Here is a 26,173-nt window from a genome sequence, read left to right as displayed (position 1 = left end):
TATTTTTTGGTAAAAAATTATAAGTTAGACAGAAATTGAGGGAAATACATTTGACTAATTTTCATGCACCTAATAAATATTTTCATGTACTCCGTATGTAACACTTTTCATGAACCTAGTACTCGTTTTCATGCATCTACAGCCTGTTTTAGTGTGTCATTATATTTTTGTACACTAAGTATATATATTTTTAATATAATAAATAAATTAAGTTTAATTACATCCAATATTATACTTGAATGAACTAAATTAATGATAATGAAATGGGTTATGAAAACTATAAAGAGATAAATAAAATAAAAATTCCCGACAGATACAATATTTCATAATACATTAGATTTGTACTTTAGTTAGTGAATAATAATGATCACTCTTAAATAATATATTAGTATAATATTTCATATTTATTTAAATATATAACTCTAATAAATATATATAATAAACTAATATAAAAGTTGATTTGATAAAAATAAGTAAGGGAAAGATTTAACAAATATTTGATATATTTATTGAAATTAGAGTTGTTCATGGACGTTACAGACACGTCCGTCCGACCCGCTAACAAAGAGGGTTTGGACAACATATTTTCCAAATGCCCGGACCACGAACCCGCTCAAAACCTGTTAACATGTCTGTGGGCCAAAAAATCATGCTAGCCCGGCTCACGTCCGATCTGAGTCCGCATTTGACTACTTTTAATTTAAATATATAAGTCTGATAAAATTGTGTATGTAGGAAAAGTGACTCTATTAATAATTAAAATAATTGTAGCAACATTTGATGTAATAAATATGATAGTATTCACCAATTTGAGTGGTAAAAGTAACAATAATAGCAGACAGAGTAGCGAAAGTCATAGTAGCAAGAATGATAAAAGTGAAATTAACAGTATTAAATGCGAGAGTAGTGAAAATAAATAAATAAATATAGCGGGAGTAGTGAAAATAACAGTAGTGACAACAAATGTTATAAAAGTAACCAACGAAGAAAGTTAGCTAACAATTCAGTTTAAGAAAAATATTTTATTTATTTAAAGATATAAGTTTGATAAAATTAACGGGAATAGTGAATTTAACTATAAAAATAGCGGGAATAGTCAAAGAAACAACAGTAATCAAAGCAGTAGTGAACGTAATAGTATTAACAGGGGTATGTCGTGGACGTAATAATATCAACGACGGGAGAATAAGTGATCGTGTTTTATATAATTTGTTGATAAATTTAATTTCATCATAATTACAAGATATATCATAGAACAATATATTATAAATCGTAAATGTTTGTGTTAAAAAATACGAACGCAATTATATTTTATAAAAAAATAAAATTTAAATGATAAATAGAGGTAGCCCGGTGGGGCCGACACCAAACTTAGGTAAATGTAAACTAACAGTACAGATGATAATTATCATAAGTAAATAAAATATTTTGTTCAATTTTTTTCAAGTATACTTAACTCAGTAAATACATTACATTAAATATAAGGTAGAAGTATATATTATTATTATATGTAAATATTATTTTAAATAGGCTTTTAACATACAAATAACAAAAGAGATACATATTTAGCAAAGAGATGAATGTGTCACAATGGTAATAGCAAGTGTATATGCCTCAAGAGGTCATGGGTTCGAGCCTTACCAACAACATTTTTTATCTATATAGTTAATTAGAGTAATTTAACAAGTTAACCACACATCTAAAATTACTAACTTAACCCTACACTAACTAATTGATATTAACTCTAATTTGCCACGTGTCGCAATGTCATTGGTCGTGTATGGCTTTTTCCATACACCTCGTGTATGTGTAGCCTTTTTGTGTTTAATCTCTAGGAGAAATCAATTATCGTCCGAATTAAGAGATTAAGGATGTCAATGGAAATGCTTGATTTAAAACGAAACCTCTCATTAAGGCACTGTTCTTTCTGACTTTTTAGAGCTAAACAAAGCTGAACTGAACTAAACGGAGCTGAACTGAACTAAAGCTGATTGGAGCTAAATTGAACCATAATAATAATAATAATAATATTATTATTATTATTATTATTATTAGAAGGAGAAGAAGAAGAAGAAGAAGATGATGATTACTACTACTACTACTACTACTACTACTACTACTACTACTACTAATAATAATAATAATAATAATAATAATAATAATAATATATATATATATATATATATATATATATATATATATATATATATATATATATATATATATATATATATATTTTAGGATCCTATGAGAACGATCACTCGGTGCAAACGGTGAGAACGTATATATCGTGATTTTTTTACAGAATTATAACACGTATATATCGTGATTTTTTAGATCACTCTTTCTCTCTCCTCTCATTTTTTCTAGTCTGCTTTCTCTCTCCACTCAAAAGCATCAGAACACTCATTTTTTCCCCAATTTCAGCAGTTCGTCAAATTACGGTGGATCGATCGACGATGATAATGGACAATGATTAATCTTCTGCATCTGTATCATTCTATCATCTTCAATTGCCATATTTCTTTCAAATTCGTAAGTATTTTTGGTGTAATTTGATCATAATTTTCAGTTGTATTCATCGATTTCTTCGATTATTTTGTAATTGAGCTTAATTATTTTCCGTATTTTTACTTCCTTGTGCTTGAAATCAATAATGCGAGTTCATTGTCTTTGTTACGATTGTCGGCGTTTTTGCGATTAGGTAATATTCTCATTTGTTTTGCGATTAATAGATTTTTTTAATTTTGTTTTTACATTTTGTGTTATATTTTGATTTCATTTGTGTATGAATTACGTTACGTGATTGCGGGTTGCTTTTCCGTTTCAATTAAGGTTCATCGTTGCCTATATTTCTTCAGTTAGGTATTGTATTAACCCTATTTTTTTACCATTTGATTTTGTCTTTGTGCTGTTATATTCATCCAATTTGTGCATGCCAGCAGTTATTTTACTTTTTTTGCTTGAAAATCGTCTTGCATGTAACCTTCGTTATGTTGATTTCACAGCAGTACAGTTTTGACTTTCATTTGATGTGAGATTTCATGGGTTACAGTAGTGTATTGTTAGTTGTATATTCGTGAGTTTTCACTGATTTTTATACACCCAAGGGCTCCGTATCAGCTAGGTACGTCCTAAGGTTTCGTAGTCATGTTAAATTTTCCGCTAGGTACGTCCTTATTTTGTGTGTTGCGTGGTGATATGTATTGATGTTGTATGAAACTACCTTTCATCTTTATTCAGTTGGTGGTGTTTTTGTGGGTTCCACTTGTGTTAGACAATTAGGGAGTTATTCATGCTCTAGATGCACTATATTAGGTGTTAGCTACATTAATTTAGCTTACACGTACTGTTTTCTGTGTGACCGCGGATTGATACCTAGTTTTGATTAATAAAGTTGTATGTTGTGGATGCCTGGATCATTTTTTTTCATACTAGGCTTGTTAAGGATGGTGATGATGTCCTATGATTGCATACAATTATTTCTGGTGTGCTAAAAAAAAAAAAAAGACACTCCGTTTTTTATTTGTATCATCGTATACGTTGCTGCATTTTAGTGATTATTGGGTACGTCATAATTATTTCCAGTTACATTTTCTATGAATGTAGGTGTAATAATGAAGCAATCTAGGCCAGAACCATCTACGTTAGATGTAGGTGGCCCAAGTAATCATCAAGAAGCCCCTAGTACCAGTATATACAATAGGTTGGTTCTGATTCTACTGATGATTTCCCGGTATTAAAGACAAGAATGAGTCCCAAACTTCTCCTACAATTCATCAATAGTGGCCTGTCTGATAATCAGATTTCAGATATTCAGGATATGGATTTGGAGGCATCTTGTGTCTTAAGACTGACATGCTCCCTGGGCAGCTGGCGTACTGGCTTCTTTCCAGCTTTGATCCATTCACGTCTTCTCTCTTAAACATGCAACTCCCTATTCGTGACGAAGATGTTCATCTAGCCACAGGGTTACCCATGGGTGAGACAGCAATCTCACAAGCGACCCGATTTGAGCAGACTGAAGAGTTTGTAGAGCTGGTTAATGAATGGAAATCCCAATATGAGGGTGTTGACAAAGTGACCAATAGCCATATCTTGTCTAAGACGGCTGAACAAAGACAAGGTGGGGCAGATTTTAAGAGAAATTTTATTGTGTTTATCTTGTCTGCTTTACTTATGGGAGTTAAGGGTAACGTCCCAAGTATTCGGATACTCAAGTGTTTGAGGGATGTCTCTCTTATACCACATATGAACTGGTGCGACTTCACCCGAAGAAACTTAATTGCAAGTGTCCAACAGTGATGGGCTGATAAAGAAAAGGAAGACAATGGGGTCAAAGAAGATTTATAGAGGACCTATCTTGGTTCTAATCTTCATTTATCTGGATAGGTCGGTTTTCAAAGCTAGAACAGTTGACCGCGTGTTCCCTACGTTATGCACATGGACAAAGGATGCGATATCTTTTCGTATATCTAAAGAAAAAAGGAAGCTCGTCGGTTTGGTTCTGGGTTCGTTGATAACCAGTTGGTAAAGCATCCCGAGTGCTTTGGGTCTGGGTTTGTGGAACGCAGTACCAGACCACAACCTGATGTTGTGATGGAGCAAGATGTCGTCGAGAATGATAATGATGCGCCCAACAACAATGAGCCCAACAATCATGATGATAACATGACACGTGTCAGTACTTGTATTGTGAGGATGACAACCACAGCGAAAGCCCTTGCTACTGCATTTCACAACTTTGTAGATGCAATCAACAATGCTAAACTTATAATGCCAAATTCTGTAGTTGTCGGCCAGCTTTTTGCCATGACAGATTCTTTACTAGGCGGGTTTCAGTTGACACCACCTGTTATCCCTGAGGCAGGGGTTGGGGCAAATGTAGATTGCGGTAAAGTTGACCCCACTGTTGGTTGCAATGACATTCGCAACAATGATCCCGGTACTGCCAAGAATTCAGATGTACACCCTACAGTCCATGTTTCTCACGAGACGGCCGCTACAGTTGGTAGGTGAGACTCTGAGAAACACGGTGTTCGAGCCACATCTTCATCAGAGGGTACTAATGATGACCCATGTTGGAATGACCCTGCTTTTGTGGCAGCGGCTATCGCGTTAAGTAACGCGTTCAATGAACCTGCTGCACCAAAAAGAAGACGTGTTGCTCCTGAGTGCCCGACATTCAAACTTTTTCAGTCTCAAGACATATCGGATTCCTATGCTTCACAAGGACCTCCCAACAAACCTGTTGCTTCTCCCCGAACAGAACCTACTCATGGATTCCCATTAAACTCTTCTAAGTCAGTTCATAATGTGGCAAAACCAGATAATAAGAGGGATATCATTGTTCCACATATATTCAAGTCACCTTATGTTCAACGGAATATATCCATGCTTGCTGACTTGAGCCAATCTGAGAGGGATGTTTCTGACTTGGTGTTTAGGGATGGATCTGATGAGAGGTACAACTCATATTGGTTCCTTGATTTGTATTTGTATCTCATATTGTTACCTTGATTTGACGTCTAAGTTGTGTTAATTGTCAAGCGTACCTATAACTTCTTATATCGTATATATAACTCTGACTAGTGTACCTACCTGTTATCTTTTTGTTTCAGTGAGGTACTATTCCGGAATCACCGTTTCCAGCTAAGACGATGTGATTTAACGACCTTTATTGCCAACACAAAGATAGCTGCAAACGTAATCAATGTATGGGCAAGTATTTTGAATAAGAGAGAGGAAATAAGAGCTGCCTCCTCCCTTTTACGATTGTACGCGTTCCTTACTCACAATGTAAGTTGTCTTATGCTTTGCTTTTAGATTGATTAAAGACGTGTTTGCTTTTTCCTGTGTTTAAATTTTTACGTTTTTGTTTTTAAAATAGGGAATTATATGTGAAGATATCACCGAGTATGATAAAGTGAAACTGGTGAGCTTCCAAGATATTTATTGCATCTAAAGTTAAATTAGCATGTTTGGCCGTTTTTTGTGTGTTCACTAAGGTACATATATGTTTTTCCAAATCTAGATGATGTTTTCTTTCACACTTCGTGAGCCGCTCCTGATCTGTGTCAACTTTATTGCCCGTAAGATTGAGGTCATCCACCCAATGCAACCTAAATCAGTAGACTTCAGTGAATATGTCCATATGGTGGTGAGCATTTGATTTTGCAGACCCTTTTAAGTGTTCAAACGATGATGCCTAATTAGTTCTCCAAACTTGTTTGCTAATTTTTGTTTGGCTTTTTTTTAGAGGGACTTTATTCGTTGTGTCATGATCCCTCGTTCGAGCAGATTCAAGACAGTACAGTTTTTCAAATGTGAAGAGTTCGTACCCAAGTCACATGTGCTTGATATTGTGGATGATGGCATTTACCTGATGTGTTACATGGAGATATATACAGGCTGTCGTCAAATGCTCAAGACCCAAGTCATAAACGTAAGTTACATTTTTTTGTTGCCTAAATACGCTATATACTTCAGTAGTTACATTATCCACAATAAAAATGTAATATATCTTGCACTTTACAGGTTAGGCCAGCAGCTGCAGTTGGCAAGATCCTTTTTAGGCAGAAGTTGAAATATTGTTTTGCTCTCCTTTCAAGTGCCCAGAATGATCTGTCACAACAAGTTTCGATAGCTGCAAGGCGTCTTAACGTCAAGACTGGGTAAGCAAACATTTTAAAATTAGTATAAATGTTCATGATCTGTTAGTGTTTTTCGATATCAACCAATTATGTGTTTTCATCCATCTTATAAAGGAAGCAAGCGGTTGAACAACAAGTGGTATATTTTGATACGCAGCTCTTGGATTACGTGTTCCTTCCATCAGAGGGAGATGCAGCTAAATAGTAATAATATGCTTACAATATCAGCTTGAATTTTTGACTTTTTTGTTAATTCCACATACTGACTTTTTTGTATATACCGTATATTTGATTTTGTAGTGATGCAGTAGTTGTGACAAACTTTGGGAAAGTAACAAAAGAAGGCATGTCCTCTTTGAGGCCTCGGAAATGGGTCGCTGATATGGTATATTTTCATTTTATTAAGACCATATTTGTCTCTTAGTATTTTTATTTAGTATAAAACAACATTTCATTTTTTTCATTTTAGGTAATTGATATGTTCGGGATCTATTCAACTTTACTCAAGCCAGAATTGTTGTATATCCCAACAACCGCACGAGTTAGTATAATTTTTTTAGCTGTTTCTCAATTAACAATTTTTTAACGAATAATGTGTCATAGGAATATGATGGGGTTTTTTGTTCATTGTAGCACCTTAATCCACAGCGAGATAGAACACTTGGTCGCAATTACATTAAAACATCTTATATGTCAAACGATGGGACGTATGTTAAAGCTGTAAGTACACCATCTGTTTCCTTTGGATATCTAATAACTGCATTTTGTCTATTTGAATATAAACCTAAATTTAGTCATCTTACACAAATTTTTAATTTGGCTTACAGATGTTTATACCCATTATAGAAGATAACCACTGGTTTCTCGTTGTGTGTGATATGGAGGAGAAGACGAACTATATCTTAAACTCACTACGTACCAAGGATATTTGGCCTGATACAGAGATCGCTGCGGACGTGGTACATATCATTAGTTACTATCTTTTTGACTATATAATATTGTTCTGTTTTCTCCATATCTAGTAGGTTCATTTTTATTCTCCTTGTTTAGGTTAGCAATGTCACTACGATTTTATGCCGTTCCAAAGGGTACAAACACTTTGTAAGTGTTCCCCTCTTTCCATTTGAGACTCTTAATGTTCCTCAACAGTCAAACCTGTAAGTTCATCATTCTTAATCCTTTCCACTATCGTTATCATCAGTTATTTCCATTCAGTCAGTTTTTAATGTTAATTATTGTCGCTATGCTTGTGAAGACACGATTGCGGTGGACAGCTGCGAGCAATTTCAAGGGTTTGCCTTCATTCCGAAGGACAGTTGCGTTAAGCTTGTTACGATGGCAAGAGAATAAGAGAGAGGTCTTATATTTTATTCCTTTATTTGTTCCCCCTATTTCCAATTTTACCTTAATACAACCATTTAAATCATGTGTTATCAAATTTTAATTATTGTGTTTGATATGCAGATTTTTTAATGGACGACAAGTGTTTGTTTGGAAGATGCGTGGCTACTAGCAATCAATTAAGGAGTACGTGTGGTTCATTTTCTGGAAGGCGTAATGGTCTAAAATAGGACTTATTATTGGTGTGTCATGTAAAGGCAAACTGAGCCTATTCAACCGCTATGTCCATTAAACACCAGTTTATGTCATTTTGCTGCATGGCATAATTGTCTAGAATATATTTTCACGAATGCTCAGATGTTCTTAACTTGGCAATGTGTAATGGTAGGGCATGGTCCCTAATTTTGACCGACTTTTTTCATGTTTGTGGTTTGTCTAGAGGTGTAATGAAATATGTAATCTGATCTTGTTCAAGAGTTGTGTCAAGTGGACCGACTTTTATGCCAATTTGCTAGACATCATTTTGGATAATCCAACTTACTTGGAGTTGGCAATGTGCAAGAATGGTTACACATTCCGGTTTTTTGGTTGACGGTTTTGTTTTAAATACTTTTTGGAGATACTAAAGGTGCAACTCTGGCCTTGGTTCATTGTCGAATGTTGGCTTATAACTGGTATGCAGGAATTATGTTACTAGTTACGCCATCTTAAAACTGACACACACCAATTATATTTCCAGATACGTCAAAATCATTTACATACTCAAGTATGATATTTACTCTCAATTGAATAACTGAATGTTCATTAGTTAAAGGATTCCACAATTTCAACTTCGAATCATCGTTTATTAATATTTACGCTATTTATTTACTCAGAATACTACTAGGTACGCTTTTCACGTAAATCATATGCAACAATCATGTTAATATACACGCTTTTTTTTTTATTTTCACATAAACCCACAAACAAGTGTATCCGTGTTAATATAAACAGCCTTGAATTAGGCGCTACGTGTGTAAATATATTTATTATGTGTAGACAACCCAATAAATATATTTACACAACTCACCAACAAGTGAACACGTTTTTTTCGTTGTTTGAAAATGAAATCGTCAGTTAATGAAAATAGCTGACAGTACACTTTTACACATTCACATAGCAATAATAAGAAAATTCAATAACTCTATAGTAGAATCTATGATTGATCATCCATGTATTGTATAGGTTATCATGCATAAACAAGTGTTTCAATTCACAATCCTGGCAGTTACACTTTCCGCCTTGACAGATGCACATATAATCCATGAAGATACGCTAGTAGTTTGTGATATAAGAAGAAAAAAAATAAATAAAAAAAAATTAAAAAGGAATATAAAAAAAATTGATCAAAAATCAAATAAAACAGATCAAAAAATGAAGTCTCCAATCCTTCTGCCATTAATCATTATCTTTGTGTCTGTAATCCGCAGCTCTTTTTGTTGTTCAATCCTGAAACGAATAAAGGCTATCAAAAATTAAAGGTTACAAATTTTATTAGATACAACAATACTATTCCTTATTCAAATACCATACAACAAATTATTCCTAAGGCTGACGAGGAGGGTAATTCAACTGTAAGTCGACTAGATAGTAGTAATATGCCATTCAACAGTGATGTCAACAACAATTCAAAATCTCTGTGAGCCATGCTAATATTTTCATTTGTGACTATCCATTTGAATAAGCTGCTTGTACCAAGTGAAATTGTCAAAGGCAAGTTCTAGACTTGGATAACTAGAGAGTGAGGGTTATGTGCTATACCAATGGGACTATCCATATTCTCTAATAACGAATACACCAAAATTAATAGCGTACCTGTACGATGGAATCATACTCTCCCAGGACAATTCCGACTATCATGGAATCCTAATTCTCCACAAGCATTGCATTTCCTGGGCGCTTTGTTGTGTTCTTTCGTAGCCTTTTCCTTTTGGGACATCATTCGTTTTCTAGACCCTTTTGTCTTTGACTGAATAGGAGGTAAGACAACCACTTCTGCTGGTATTTTTGTTCCTAAAAGCATCTCAAGCTCCCTGTTCTTGTTTCTCAGTCTATCACCTGTGTTACTACTACTGCTACATTCTGACGTACTGTTTTGTGCGTTTATTTTGTCTTTGAAACCTTTCAGAATGCCCAATAATTCATCCACATACTCAGGCTTCTGTTCAGCGAGTGTCACACACGAGAACACCTCAGACCATAGGGTACCAAATTTGTGTCGTTTAACATCTAATGCGTTACAATCTTCAATTAAAGTGTGTGGCACATTATTACAAATCGGCTGACATGTTGCCAATTTGCTCCACCTATTTAACAGATACTGATCTGGTACATTGTCGAGGCCTTGTTCTTTCAACACATAAAGCGCATGACGGCACAAAGTTCCATGTCTCTCGAACTTTTTGCAGGAGCAGTTCAATTTCATCTCGTCAGAAGTAAAGTTAACATAGTAAACCTTATCTTTTTCACGATCAATAATGGGAATGTTGTCACTGGTAGTACCCCCACAATTTTAACACCACAGGTGAAACAGGCAGCTTTCCACTCATTTTTGAATTCAGAAAACATCACTGGATTGTAGAACTCAGAAGCGTGCTTTTCCAAAGGGTGAGGTGTTTCTAGATCAGGGAAGGAGTTTTTTGACTCGGCTATTAATTTGGACTGTTTCCATCGTTGAGCGTCCATAGCGCTTTCAAACCTCATAAGAAACTCAATCAATGTTAAGTTTGGGTTCATGAAATTTCCGAAAAAGCTATTCTCGGACTCAGATCTGGACGTGGTTTTCATTAGTCCACCCATAAATAAATCCCTGAAATATGCTGGGATCCAAGAAGCCCTTTTGTCAAACATCGTATCTAACCATTCATGCCGGACAACCCGTATGAGGATACAACTGAGCACCACCGTTCCTCAAACTCAGACGGTTCAATGTCTTCTGCCCAAACACAGAAGCACAACTCTTTCATGAAGTTAGTATCTCTATAGAGTGTAGATCCGATCTTGTCAGGCAGTTTTTTCATGGTATGCCACATGCAATATCTGTGCTGAGTTTTGTCCCCGAACGCTGTTTTAACTCCTGCTTTTATGCCTCTATCTTGGTCAGTAATTATGCACACAGGATACTTATTGCTCATTGCACTTAGAAAATTCCGAAACAACCATACGAAATCCTTATCAGTCTCTTTTCTTATAAGTCCTGCTCCAAATGTCACACATTTCTTGTGATGGTCAACTCCCGTGAAAGATGCAAATATCATTTTATATGTGTTCATATTAAATGTCGTGTCAAAAGATGTCATATCACCAAAGAGACTGTAATGCTTTATAGCTATAGGGTCAAACCAACAAACCCTAGATAGTCGTCCACGATCATCAACATCAAAATCAAAGTAGTAAGAACTACACACGGCTTTCTTGTGCATGAAATTCTCAATCATCATTTGAGCATCGTACCCTTTAATAAATTTTTTCACATCCCTCCAATTTTTTTTGAAATCCTCGAGTGATGCCCCTACATTTTGATATCCTTTCACGTACTCTTTAAACATCCTAAAGCTTTGCACAAGCCCCTTATTCACTTTAGAATTCTCAACAATCATAGTTTTATGTATAAGGGTTAATTCTCGTGACTCGGTCAAATGCACCACTGTGTTTGGAGTTGAGAGAAGGTGGGTGTGACCTTCATGAAAGTCAGCAATCACATATTGTCCTTTTTCATTTCTTCGAAGAAAAATCTTTGCACTACATGAAATTCTAGTCCTCTGTTTCTTTTTTACCTTCCCTCTAAGTTTACTTTCACCAGCCTTACTACAAACACAATATTTAGTCATCACCACCCCATCTATGTTTCGTTGTGTCGACTTCCTCATTTTAAATCCAGAATTAGCAGCATAAGTCTTATAGAATTCTAGCCCATCCTCTAGTTTATCAAAAACCATACCCAAAACAGGTTTCAATTCTGGCGCACATACAGGTATTCTTTCCTTAGAGGTTGTCTCGATGATTGGTGAGCCTGCATCTATGCACGCTATATAGTAGAACAGTATGGGTATAAGCAGAGAGTTCAAATAACTGATATGCAACAAATATAATTTCAGGTACACTAATTAATTCAGAAGCACAAAATCATTTAGAAAACAAAAAACCACAGAACTTAACACAGAAATTTGTGCCTGATCGCTGACATATCGTATTTTTATAACTGACTACTTAATGTAGACGTCCAGATACACCAATCACCTTAATTATAATTTTAGATACACTGCTGAAAAACACAACCGCATCAATTATACTAATGGATACGCTAATCATATATGCAACACCATCTAACTATAGATTGGTTAAATAAGGGCTGTTTCGTTATTCTACCAGGTACGCTTTTCATATAAGACAGTTGCATCAATTATACTAATATACTTGATATTGAACTACATAGAATACTCTAGGATATCCATTAGTTTAACCAACTCTCAAACAATTTGCAGCCCACATACACTAAACAGGCTAATGAAACATGATCAGCAAACAGGCTAATGAAACATGATCAGCAAGCATAATAATCTGTCTTCCTATGCTTAAATTAGTATGAATACGCATCAACTATATCAATAGATACATCAATCAGACGATTTTAATGAAATAATTTATAAAAAAGGTTATATCAACTGATTTGCATATGTACATACCTAGATGAGATGATGATTGCGCGATATCATTGCTAATAGCTGGAACAATCGCATCAGTATGTTCCCCCAATTCGCTAGAACCCTCAACATCCATAATTTTCTACTATTAGAATAATACTGGAACACCAATCGAAATCACAAAATCGAGTGTGCATGCATCAATCACACAAAATCAATGAGAAAAATATCATAATCGTACATCCATTAGATGATCAACGCCATTGATTATGATCAATTTCATCAATTTTGGCCGTTGTAGTTTGATGATTTTCGCGGAATTTTCGTTGTTTTTCGCAGAATTCTTTTTCTTTTTTTTTTGTTTTGAGGGAAAAGTTTTGGAAAGTAGAGAGAGAAAAAGATGTTTTGGATTTTTTTGTCAGGTTAATCACGTAGGTGAGCCCGTGTTATTTTTTGTTTACAATCCTATTATTGTAGGTCGTTCTCACCGTTTGCACCGAATGGTCGTTCTCACCGGATTCCACCTATATATATATATATATATATATATATATATATAATTATACTAATTTGAGTGTTTAGGTAGCCACCACAAACCACCTTCTATCCTAATTTGATGGAATAATGGAGCACCAATTTGCATGTTGTTCAAAGCCTAGCTCGTGTAAGTTTCATACTAATTTGAGTGATTCGATAGCCACCAAGAACCACCATCAATCCTAATTGAATTAATTAAATAAACAAAAGTTAACAAATCCTAATTTTTTCTTTAACAAACAAAAAAAATTTGAATGATTAATTAAAAATCAACAAACAATATTAACAATTGATAAAAAAAAGTAAAATACTTTATTAATTGTTAAATTGGAATCAATCTTTTGTGTCATTTGAGAAATTAGAATAAGTTTTAGGAAAAATGCTGATTTAAGAGTTCATTTGGTTAGGTTTTAGGTAAAAAAAAAGGGTATTAAATGGAATGTTTAAGAAAAAATGTATGTGAAAAAATAAAGTCCGTATTTGAAAAAAAAACGTATTTATAATAAAAGTAATAGTAACAATATTTTTAATAATAATATTAGTTTATTAAAATTAATAGTAGCAATGTTACTAATAATATTATAATTAATTAATATCCATATTCATATTAATAAGAGTATTAGTAGTTGTATTATTTATATTAATATCGATATTATTGATTGTTGTAATCACAATATTCATAATAATAATAATAATAATAATAATAATAATAATAATAATAATAATAATAATAATAATAATAATAATAATAATAATAATAATAATAATAATTGTGATGATTAATTAATTAATAACAATAATAAAAATATTAATAATATTGATATAACAATTTTAATATAATAATAATAAATAAATAAATATTAAAATATTCACAAAATCTATTAGTTTAAGATAAGTAGAAATGAAATGTGCTGAACTTAGTGGGGTTGAACTGAACTTAATGAAGTTGATCTGAACTGAATTGAATGAAGTCAATCAATCGAATCAATCAATCGAATCGAGTTGAAAATTTGAATCGAAAATTTGAAATCGAATCGAATCGAACTAAACTAAACTAAACTAAACTAAACTAAACTAAACTAAACTAAACTAAACTGAATAGAGCTGAGCTGAAAATAAGTCCGAAAGAACAGGGCCTAAGTTATAGTCAAGGACTTCACTCAAATCCTTGATGAATAATTCCTATTTAAATTAATTTCACATTCACAGTTTCATTTGGTCATATAAAATAAAACTCATCTACTCAAAATGAATTGGATCTTGATGTTAGGTTTATTTATCTCTTATTAGACTCCTCTAATAGTGAACTCATTAACTTCTTAATTATTTGTTCTTTAGATCTAGTGCATGCATAACAAAATGAAAGATTTATGAGAAAAATAATGTCCCTTACATTGTAGGTTGGTTCGAAATATTGGGCACAAGTAAGGTCACCTTCCTTCACTTATTCTTGAGCTTAATATGATGGATGATCCTCCAAGATTCCAAGTATAGAAATCCTCCTTAGATTGCACCCAAGACTTACCCTTAAACTGGTATACTAATTAACTAGATTATTATACTAGTACCCTTAAAATGATTCTAATATTATTACTATTACTACACTAGTAATCTTGTTGAGATATTAGAATAGATGAACAAATGCTTGTGAATCTCAAAATCTTGTTTTAGAGAGATGGAGAGAATATGTGAAGGTTTGCATGTAAGAAATTATGAATGAATTAGTTTAAGGAAAAATGAGAACAAAAGTCCTCATATGAGAAGGTGTAGCCGGGTAGGAAGGAGCCAAAAGGGCATCTTTCCCTTTTTCTTTTTGTCTTCACAATGCATTAGATGTGTAAGACATACATGTAAGTGTAGGTGTAAGGCTATAAAGCAAGTAGCTATAATTATTTATCATAAAATAAATCAACCTCACACCATCACTACTCCCTCCATACGGTCCAAACACATAAAATGGACTACCATTTTATTTTGTCAATTTGTCATTTGTCACACAATATGTCACATGTAGACATGTAGTCTTTTACATGTTATTAATTAATTTAATGCATATTTATCACATAAATATCATTTTACAAATTAATTAAATTACATACAACAAATTGACTAGTGATACTTGATCACATAAATAAAATGGGTGATAAAATTATAATTCACAATATCTTGTAATTATAATTAACCATTCATTCTTATCTCTATTGTTTCTCAAACAATAAGCAATTTTAGTAATAAAGCATTTTTATTACCAAAATAAATCTTATTTAATCCCATTACAATAAGATACGAATATTCTCTATCACAAGTAAATTGTTCAATTTTAAGGAATTGATTACCTTGTATCGTCATACAATTAATCAATTTATCCATTAAGGGAATTGTCCTTTAGGTGTGACCTTAAGGGATCAACTGACCACCACCGTCACACGACAGTAATGTCAAACTCTAGTCAGCCAATCATTACCGATTAATGACGATCAGTTGATTATATAATAAATCATCCCTCCCGTATTCTTAATATGAGATTTAATTATGATATTAAATCATGTGATCGCACTATTGTTGAAGACACAATTTCCAACAATCTCCCACTTGTCCGAGACAAGTGTGCGTCACCAATTATCTTGTCCTATTACAATCTCCCACTCAATGCAAGATGTCTTGCAGGTCGTACTTACATTTGATTATATCTTGAGTGGTTTCCTCGATCCGGAGAGTAACTGTCTGACCGGAATTATCTACCATAGATATCTTCCGAGCGTGGCCACGCATTTCCAGTTAACTACTCCTCGAGTGGCCTTGAGATTTCAAACAAACCTGACAAGGGGTGGACAATTCCTATTGCACTACTCCCTTTGTTCAGTCACAGTTCATCATAACCCAAAATACACCCAGTTTGACCTCATTTACAAAGTCGCAGAGTATAAATCAAAGCTAATCAGAAATTTGTGCCAACTTGGGCGAATAGTCTCTAGTCAAAAGAACTGACTCATAAGAATATTATAGTAGCTCTTGCCACGACCAGGCTTTATGAATTACCAGAACTCTATAAGCGGTCACTGCCCGACAGAGTGTCCCATACAGTCTGCCTATGTGATTGACTAGTCATCCCATATGACTCTGTGACACTTGAAATTGCCATCAATCGCATCACACTCGAGTCACTTCGAGACGTCACCTCATATAAGTAACTAGGGGCGAATACAATGTCCATCCAGTTCACTTTAATGGGGTTCAATTTGTTCTCAACAACCCATTTGGATTTAACAAAGTAATGGATGAGTTTAATAAAACTCAAACGATAAATGCGATTATCACATGTGAATAGTCAATACACTAATAATACTTCATATCCTATAATCTTTAGTTTATTATTAACACTAGTTAAAATGCAATAAAAGCTTGGCAAACAGATATACCCTATATCCATATATTCCAACTTTATCAATTGCTAATTCCTTCCTTTCAATGTTATTTCTAATAACTTGAATTTATTTCTAAGTATTTGTCTATTCTTCTTACTACACTTGGGTTCTTTAACTTGAAAGATACTCCCACTATTATCACATAACTTGTGATAAAGTCATTTGTAGAGGGATTCACCTTTAATTCCTACGTTGACCATTTTATCACAATTTACTTAGATTCCTTTTGTAGATATTGCAATGCACGAAACTAAAACACTTTTCTTAGTCTCTTACTCCTAAGTCAATAAGACATCCTAGGATTCCAACAAATTCCTTTAAGTTTGGAAACTAAAATTTGTGCAACCCTTCAACACTTAACTTAGTTTGTCATCCAAACATATGAACAAGTCTTCAATTGTTCTTTAAGACTTTCACAAGACCATCTTATGAATTAACTTGTTATTGACTTATCATGCTTCTAGCATATGGTTCATCACAACACGTGCGTCTGTTGGCATACATGATCGTTCTAATAGCGGAAACATGAGCAATCGATTTCATGTGATCAACAACTTAATAGGTTTAGTGAATGACTATGACTCCATCATAGTATTTCCACTTCTATCAACATGAATAGCCTATTTAACCTTGTTGATGTACAACATGTATGAAAGATCTTATCGTCATAAGACTCTCAACTCTATGCCAATATTCTCTCACATAGATTTAAAATCTAGAATACTTTGCATCCCTTTTCCAAGTCTCCAATCACTCTTTCACAGAAGATTGCATTGGTACATTATTCTCAATAAGTAATATGTTATCAACATATAAGACATGGAGAAACAATTCTAGCTTCCACTTAACTTCATGTATAATCCCGATTCATCAATCATGTGAATGAAACCATTCACTATTATTACATGAACGAAAAGTACAATCCTTTAATGCTTGCTTAAGACCATCCTAGGTTCACTTAAGAAAGCTACGCATAAGATGTTAGGACACTTAAATCTTTATCTAAGGTTTTGTGTTCCAAACACTTACTTCTCTAAATTCCCATTTTAGAAAAGCGAATTTTATTTGCCATTCTTCATTAAAATGAAATGCGGCAATTCCTAACATAATTAATCTTGATCAACATCTTCATGTAAATCTTATGCATTTGTGTACTCTGAAGCTCTATTTACCTTTAAAAAGACCCTCACTTTAAAGTAAATCTACTCATGAGTAACCATTTTCGGATCGTAATGCAATGGCTCGTATGTAACAAGATCATGATACTATCACTTTCACAAAGTAATATTTTAGCCAATAAGGCATGTGCGATAAACTCCCATTGAACTATGCTCCCATTCTATCTTTATAGACTATAGTTCAACTACACTCCCACTCTATAGTTCTATTACTTTCACAAAGTAACCATATAAAACATGTTTGTAACGATCCAATATACTCCCACTCTATCTCTCAAAAATACATCTATCTTCTTGAGAGATAGCTTTGTGAGTTACAAACATATATATAGTGGAATTTTAGGAGTTTATCTAGACTATCTATTAGCTTTCAAAAGGCCATCCCTAACATGGCAGTTTGATTCATGTAATATACGAGTCTTATCCATGTCATCTGTTTAATAGACTCTCTATTCTAGGTATCTCATGGTTGACCATCCGTTTAGAATAATGTGTCCATATGGTATCGTAAATTACCTACTTTATGAGTTCAATAGCTCATCACAACTTTATAATTGTTCTTACATAAGTAAGTTGTTACATTTAGTAACAATGACATAAGGAAAATCAAATTCATAGCTTCTGGACATATAATGATCCAATCATCATAATCGTCTATATGATCAATTTGAGTTGTCTATCTAATGTTTCCCTATGCAAGTAGTATATGATGATAATTTTAGAACAAATGATATAATAAAACAAGTGATTTGGGTTGAAAACCAAACCACAAATATCCAAAGCACAACAATTGTTTAAAGGATACAAATCAATTTCCAAGTCACACAAGGAAATCAAAATAATTCTAAAAACTTCAAATACATCATAAAATTAAAGACAAAGCAAATTAAAGCCAAGCTTCCATTGATCCATCACCACGGTCGGCTACTCTAGCTTCCCACATGATCCTATAAGCTTTCTTCTCCTTACCTTTGTCCTTGCTAGGAGGCTCTATTTACAATAAAAAGGGTAATCATCACAACTTGTATCAACATACTAAAGTTGATATCGAAACATAAAAGATAGGGATAGTCATATACCTACTGGAATAACCTTTCCAGCTTTGATGTTGCCAAGGTATTTGGAACAGTTTCTCTTCCAATGCCCAACACCACAACAAGAGTGGCACTTGTCCCCGGTGGAGGCACTGTACTTGGGCTTGGAGGTACTAGCTTCACAAGCTTTACCTAAATTCCTGTTGGGAGTTCGCTTCTTCCCCTTTTTCCTGCTCTTCTTGAAGGTTTCCTTGCTCTTATGATTGACATTGAGCACATCTTTGGTGGAATCCCTTTCGGCTTGCACAAGCATTTTGTGCAACTCATCAAGGGAAACCTTCTTATCTTGCATATTGAAATTCACCCGGAATTGAACATATGCTTTGATTTTGTTGAGGGAATGAAGGATGCGATCAATTACAAGTTCATCGGGAATCTCCATCTTATACATTTTCAAGGTCTCAACATGATCCATTAACTTGAGCACATGAGGGCTCACTTTTTGGCTCTCTTTGATGTTAAGATCAAATAATGCGGAAACCACCTCATATTGTATGACCCTAGGAGCTCGCGAAAACATGTTCACAAGTTTCATGTAGATCTCATGAGCGGTGCTAATCTTTATAGCATTTCGTTGGAGTTCGGCCTCCATGGCAAAGATCAACACGTTTTTGATTGCGGCTGATTCCTTTTGGTAAACCTCACAGGCTAACCTAGCGGTAGCGGCAGACCTAGCATTAGGTTCGGTGGGAGATGCCTCGGTAAGGTAACGAAGCTTGTCGTCACCCTCCGCGGCCAATCGAAGTTGCGCGTCCCAATAGGCGAAATTTGACCCATTATTTTCTAACTTACATCGATCCATGAAGGATCGGAGCCATGACACATTGGTAAGTATGGTGGAACTAGTGGATGCGGACGTGATTGTAGTTGCCATTGCGATTGATAAAACAATTTTGACTACAAAATAGGAAGTGAAGGAATTAATTAACATCTATCGTTTTAATAATACTCGTAAATATAACTACAAGTATTTAAGCATCTATGTAGTGACGTCCACCCAACTAACATAAATGATTCCAAGATCCAAATTCATATTAATACGGGTACGGTGAGCTGAGTCATCCCTTATTAATATAACTCGGTGGATTAACCTCTTAATCAATTCTACTTTTAGAACTCTCGGTTGATAAAAATTACTCTAATTTTCATTTTTAGCCCGGAACACATGTGACTACGGTCACGAATACTTCCGTTGAGCTCAATCCAAATTTCGATGTAATAACATTTTATTACCCACTTACCCAACGTAACAAGGTTTGTATTACGGTGAAGCCAGCTTACTCCCTTATGAAATTGGGATTTATAGTTTCTACTATTTGGTAAGGCTATTTCTCAATTATTATATGTGAGAGGTCTTGTCAATTTATTATCTATCACGTTTTAAGTGAACTAAAGCGGTGAACTACGATAATTATAATTGACATGGTCGATGACTCGATTTGATATGCATGCTGTTGTTTATGGCGATTTGGCAATGCATGTAACATATTAAAAGAAATGCTAAGCAATAAATAAAGTAAATTCCCAGTATGGCCTTCCTAAAATAGAAAATATAATAAGCTATTATATATTCGGAAACCAACTCCATTGGTCCCTTGAATCTTCAAGTGGCACGCCTCCTAAGACACCGTCTTCGTCGGATCACTTTTCCGAATGGCACCGTCTTTGAAGATACTCCATAATTACAAATAATAATAAAAATACAAAGCATTCCTATTATACATTTGTAAAAATGGAAAAACTAATAGAATAAAAGTGATATGAGATCACATTAAATTACAACCGAATCAATATTCCCTTTCATTACGGGTAATATCGATTAAAACTAAGGCCATACTAAGATAAAATTATATAATTCAAAATTATATAAATAAAAGACATTCAACAATTGAAATATGCAGCATTATAATATGTACCTATCATGCCAAATGATGTGCCAAATCGCCCTATTTAACTTATGTCGTACATATAACCCGGTTTTATGGAAATGCATGATAATAACTTTTTAAAATCACTAATTAACACTTAAATCTTATCTAAGCTCAAGTTAATTATCCTAACACTTTTTAGGACTCAAAAATTAGTCATCACTCAATTTTTGACAATAATTCAACTTGATTTAATTTTATGCTCATTTTTTACCTTAAAATCATAATATTTATGAAATAAATCCAAATTAAATTATAAAAATTTTAAAATTTTAATTTTAAATTTTTAAACATTCTAGAATAATTCCATGACACTTATAATATCAAAAATCATGGTTAAAATTTTCGAATTAATTTTGAGAAAATATAGTTGCATTTTATCGGTTTTATCTCATAAACATTTAAAGTATCCAAAAATTAATCCAATAATTTTTACAACCTTATATTTGATTAGTGGGATATTTATGCAACCTAAAATAATTTTCTCATGCCATGCAATATGTTTTAGCTATTTATGCCAAAATAGTCACTATTTATGCCATTTTTACACTAAAAATTCATAAATCATGCTAAATGAGATCATTTAATCTTGTAATTTACATACACTCTGTAAATTAAGCATGTGACAATATATTAAAGTTTCATGGCCCAATTCGAAATATAACTATTTTTACCCATTAACCTCTTTTAATCCATTTTTATCTCATAAATCATGCAATATCAATCCAATTAATACGATATTTTACACACAACTTGTAAAATATGCATGTGAGGTCATATAAAATTTTCAAGGTCATAGACTTAGTTTAACTATTTTTAGCATTTTAATTCCCATTTCAGTCATAAAAATGTAATAAAATGACCAAAAATCATTAAAATGAGTAATAAATTTTCATAAATCATAAACATGACCTACAAATATTTTAGGACCAGAATATATAATATGCATTATGATTTCGTGGCTTATACTTATATATCACAAATTTTTAGTTTTATATGTTAACTTTTTAACTCGGAAAAACGATAACCGATTATGCATGCAACATCCTTAGGCTCTGATACCACTTGTTAGGTTTATTTACCTCTTATTAGACTCCTCTAATAGTGAACTAATTAACTTCTTAATTATTTGTTCTTTAGATCTAGTGCATGCATAACAAAATGAAAGATTTATGAGAAAAACAATGTCCCTTACATTGTAGGTTGGTTCGAAATATTGGGCACAAGTAAGGTCACCTTCCTTCACTTGTTCTTGAGCTTAATATGATGTATGATCCTCCAAGATCCCAAGTATAGAAATCCTCTTTAGATTGCACCCAAGACTTACCCTTAAACTAGTATACTAAATAACTAGATTATTATACTAGTACCCTTAAAATGATTCTAATATTATTACTATTAGTACACTAGTAATCTTGTTGAGATATTAGAATAGATGAACAAATGCTTTTGAATCTCAAATCTTGTTTTAGAGAGATGGAGAGAATATGTGAAGGTTTGCATGTAAGAAATTATGAATGAATTGGTTTAAGGAAAAATGAGAACAAAAGTCCTCATATGAGGAGGTGTGGCCGGGTAGGAAGGAGCCAAAAGGGCATCTTTCCTTTTTTTCTTTTTGTCTTCACAATGCATTAGATGTGTAAGACATACATGTAAGTGTAGGTGTAAGGCTATAAAGCAAGTAGCTATAATTATTTATCATAAAATAAATCAACCTCACACCATCACTACTCCCTTCATACGGTCCAAACACATAAAATGGACTACCATTTTGTTTTGTCAATTTGTCATTTGTCACACAATATGTCACATGTAGTCTTTTACATGTTATTAATTAATTTAATGCATATTTATCACATAAATATCATTTTACAAATTAATTAAATTACATACAATAAATTGACTAGTGATACTTGATCACATAAATAAAATGGGTCATAAAATTATAATTCACAACATCTTGTAATTATAATTAAACATTCATTCTTATCTCTATTGTTTCTCAAACAATAAGCAATTTTAGTAATAAAGCATTTTTATTACCAAAATAAATCTTATTTAATCCCATTACAATAATATACGAATATTCTCTATCACAAGTAAATTGTTCAATTTTAAGGAATTGATTACCTTGTATCGTCATACAATTAATCAATTTATCCATTCAGGGAATTGTCCTTTAGGTGTGACCTTAAGGGATCAACTGACCACCACCGTCACACGACAGTAATGTCAAACTCTAGTCAGCCAATCATTACCGATTAATGACGATCAGTTGATTATATAATAAATCATCCCTCCCGTATTCTTAATATGAGATTTAATTATGATATTAAATCATGTGATCGCACTATTGTTGAGGACAGAATTTCCAACACTTGAATCATATATCAGACTAAAATCGTATGCAGTATATGAAAATACATAAGTAAAATTATACATCCAGATTGATGTGACCATAATTAGCGCATATTTAGCCCCCGAATTAGCCTTGTTCCCATGCTTTTTAGTGCATATTTGGGCCATTTATTGTCTTTAGTTCTTTGTTTTGCATATTCTTTGAGATTTTGATCCCTTGGTAGGAAAGGAGTGCAAATCTTGCATTTTCATGGCAAAACGAGACTAAATTGATTGAATTCAATGACCAAGCATCAAGGAGAGACAAGATTAGAAGGCCTTTGTACATATTATAGTAGTTGGGCAATGACGAGAAAGGATCCTTGCATCCCCGAGGAAATCCCCAAGGATTTTATGAAGAAAAGGGAAGAAAAGAAGAAGGAACAAAGCTGAGCAGCAATCCGTGCGGATTGCCCTGAATCCGCCCGTCCTCCACAGCACAATCCGTGCGTCTTCCTCCAAAGACGCCGGGTTAGCAGCCACCAGAATCCGCCCGGATTCCCCTGAAGACGCCTGTCTTCCCCTGCCTGAATCCGCCCGTCCCGACTCCAATACGCACGGATTCCAAAGATGCAAATGAAAATTTCGTCTTCTCCAAGCTACAAAGAAAGAAGCCCTTCCTTCGAAAAATACCGGCTCCTCCCTGCTCAATCTAAAAAGTGTAATTACTAGTTTAGCCTTTAGTTAACCCTAATGCATCCACCTAATTTCCACTATAAATACCCCATTAGTCTAATTAGAAGAGCATGTTCTTCTTATCAATTATTAGAGTAGTTAATATCAATCAAATCTCTCTTTAGTTTTGTAATCAAAAATTAATCAAGTCTTAATACAAGTTTTATTTCCTTAATCTCTCTTTTGTTCATCCTTTATTTTGGGTAATTGAAGATTATTTGGGTTATTATTGGGAGATTGACAACCTCTCAATCAAGTATCGAGTACTTCTTTTATTCTTTGCTTTATTATTGGAATCATTAGTAGGTATAATTCTCTTAATCCCTTTTTAATTATTGTTAATTACTTTTATTTATTCATCATGTTTCCTTTTGTTGGTATGATTGACAACCTTGCTAGCATGATCAACATGATAATGAGTGAGTAGTGACCTAGCTAGGGTTAATGGGTAATTAGGGGAAACCAACATGGGGAATGATTCATGCTTAAATTAATATGCTTTCATGATTTATTTGCTTGCTTGTTTTGATCTCAACTCATGCACATGTTATGTTTGATGAAATGTGAGCTTATGAATCCTTGCATTTTTTACCCATCACCTATCTTTTCAATGAGACTTGTAAGACATAAACCAACTCGAGTCTCATTAGACCATGCATGTTGTTGAGTAGGGAAGATTAAGTCGACTTGTAGGTGTTGTACAATCTAATCGATTCGGCTCCGGGACCCAAACTTTCCTAGGATTGTAAGATATAACCCAACTCAATCCATCACAACAATAATTGCTTGCTTATAATTTGAGAACATGTTTGTATGATCAATTCCCATGATTCCCCTATGACCCCATGACACCCTAGTGCTTTTTATCAATTGTTTACAACCCTTTTAATTCATCTTGCATATTTACTTTGATTTCTATTTAGTTAGTGACCTTCTACATCAACCCAAATTGTGACACCCCTAAGACACCACTAGTTTCAATAGAAATCTCATCTCAATTCCCGTCCCTTGGGATCCGACCTTTACTTGCCTCTTTACTAATTGTAGAGTTGTTTGTGAAGTTATAAATTGTGTTTTGATTCGGACGTGACCCAACGACAACATCTATTAAATTGTGAACACGAAACGGAATCGTCCCATCAAAAAATGGCGCCGTTGTCGGGGACGGTGTTAACTTGATTTAGATTTTCTTGTATTGTTATTAGTTGTGTCTTTCTTTGCCTTGGGGAAGTAAAACTCCTCAAGGTTTGTTCTAATTGTTTTCGAGTTGTTTGATATTTTGCATGTCTAGAAGGTCACAAGGTGATTTGTTACCTTTTGACCGTGAAATTGAAAGAACCTTGACAAACAATAGGAGATTTGCTAGGAGGAATTTGAGAGGTATTAGTGAGGTAGTGGATATTCAACCAACTATTGAGTTCATCAACCCTTTTGCAAGAGAAGGTGAGGAGAACCCAACACAAAATACCCCACAAAATCAACCTACAATGCCTAAGTTTTCATCACATTCCGTACCCACCGAGGAGAACCTACCCAATGGTACTCCCACACCACAACATCTAACCGGAAATTTTATTGCCAAATCCGCCTTTATCCAATTAGTCGAAAGGAGCCAATTTGGGGGGATGCCTAGTGAAGACCCTCATTCTCATATGGAAACCTTTTGTGACTATTGTGATGCGATTTCTCAAACCGGTGTAACTCAAGACCAAATTCGATGGGTCTTATTTCCTTTTTCTCTAATTGGCACCACGAAACAATGGTTGAAGGGCCTTGATAAGGCCACTCTCGGAATTGATTCTTGGAAGAAGTTGGCTCTAGCTTTCTACAAAAAATTCTACCCACCGGAAAAGACTAACATGCTAAGAGCTCAAATTACGGGTTTTAAGCAAAGGGATGAAGAATCTTTGTATGAAGCTTGGGAGCGGTTCTAGGAAATTTGTCGCTCATGTCCTCACCATGGACTTAGCGAGTGGTTCTTGGTACAACAATTTTGGAACGGTCTATATGAAGATTCAAGGAACATTCTCAATATGGGATCAAATGGAATGTTCACCGAAGTTGATGACAATCAAACATGGAACAAAATTGAGGAAATGGCGGTCCATAACTCATAATATAGTAGACCTCGCAAGGCTACTAGAGGAGGAAAGCATGAAGTAGACTCCGTTACTCAATTGGGTGCTCAACTTAGTGCTCACATTGACACAATAAATTTGAAGTTTGAAAAAGCTATGGCTAGATTTGAAGAAGCCTCAAAATC

The 26,173-nt window shown here is 33.9% G+C and overlaps 2 protein-coding genes and 1 non-coding gene across 3 annotated transcripts; all 3 read right to left on the bottom strand.

The window, feature by feature from the left end:
- Nucleotides 1-9,861: 9,861 nt before the first annotated feature.
- On the bottom strand, nucleotides 9,862-10,883 carry LOC141638976 (protein FAR-RED IMPAIRED RESPONSE 1-like). Its single transcript, XM_074448163.1, has 2 exons — nucleotides 10,536-10,883; nucleotides 9,862-10,431 (listed from the first exon to the last, which is right to left on the bottom strand). The coding sequence occupies exons 1-2, from the start codon at nucleotides 10,881-10,883 to the stop codon at nucleotides 9,862-9,864; spliced, it is 918 nt and encodes a 305-aa protein (XP_074304264.1).
- A 5-nt stretch (nucleotides 10,884-10,888) lies between these two features.
- On the bottom strand, nucleotides 10,889-12,812 carry LOC141638971 (protein FAR1-RELATED SEQUENCE 5-like). Its single transcript, XM_074448154.1, has 2 exons — nucleotides 12,719-12,812; nucleotides 10,889-12,135 (listed from the first exon to the last, which is right to left on the bottom strand). The coding sequence occupies exons 1-2, from the start codon at nucleotides 12,810-12,812 to the stop codon at nucleotides 10,889-10,891; spliced, it is 1,341 nt and encodes a 446-aa protein (XP_074304255.1).
- Nucleotides 12,813-25,769: 12,957 nt separating this feature from the next.
- On the bottom strand, nucleotides 25,770-25,876 carry LOC141638978 (small nucleolar RNA R71). Its single transcript, XR_012542320.1, has one exon. It is a non-coding gene; the product is annotated as a small nucleolar RNA R71 (small nucleolar RNA).
- Nucleotides 25,877-26,173: the final 297 nt, after the last annotated feature.

This window comes from Silene latifolia, unplaced genomic scaffold (assembly GCF_048544455.1).
Source record: "Silene latifolia isolate original U9 population unplaced genomic scaffold, ASM4854445v1 scaffold_241, whole genome shotgun sequence".
NCBI lineage: Eukaryota > Viridiplantae > Streptophyta > Magnoliopsida > Caryophyllales > Caryophyllaceae > Silene > Silene latifolia.
Note: the sequence above shows the minus strand (reverse complement) of the source record. Positions and strands in the feature narration are given on the sequence as shown.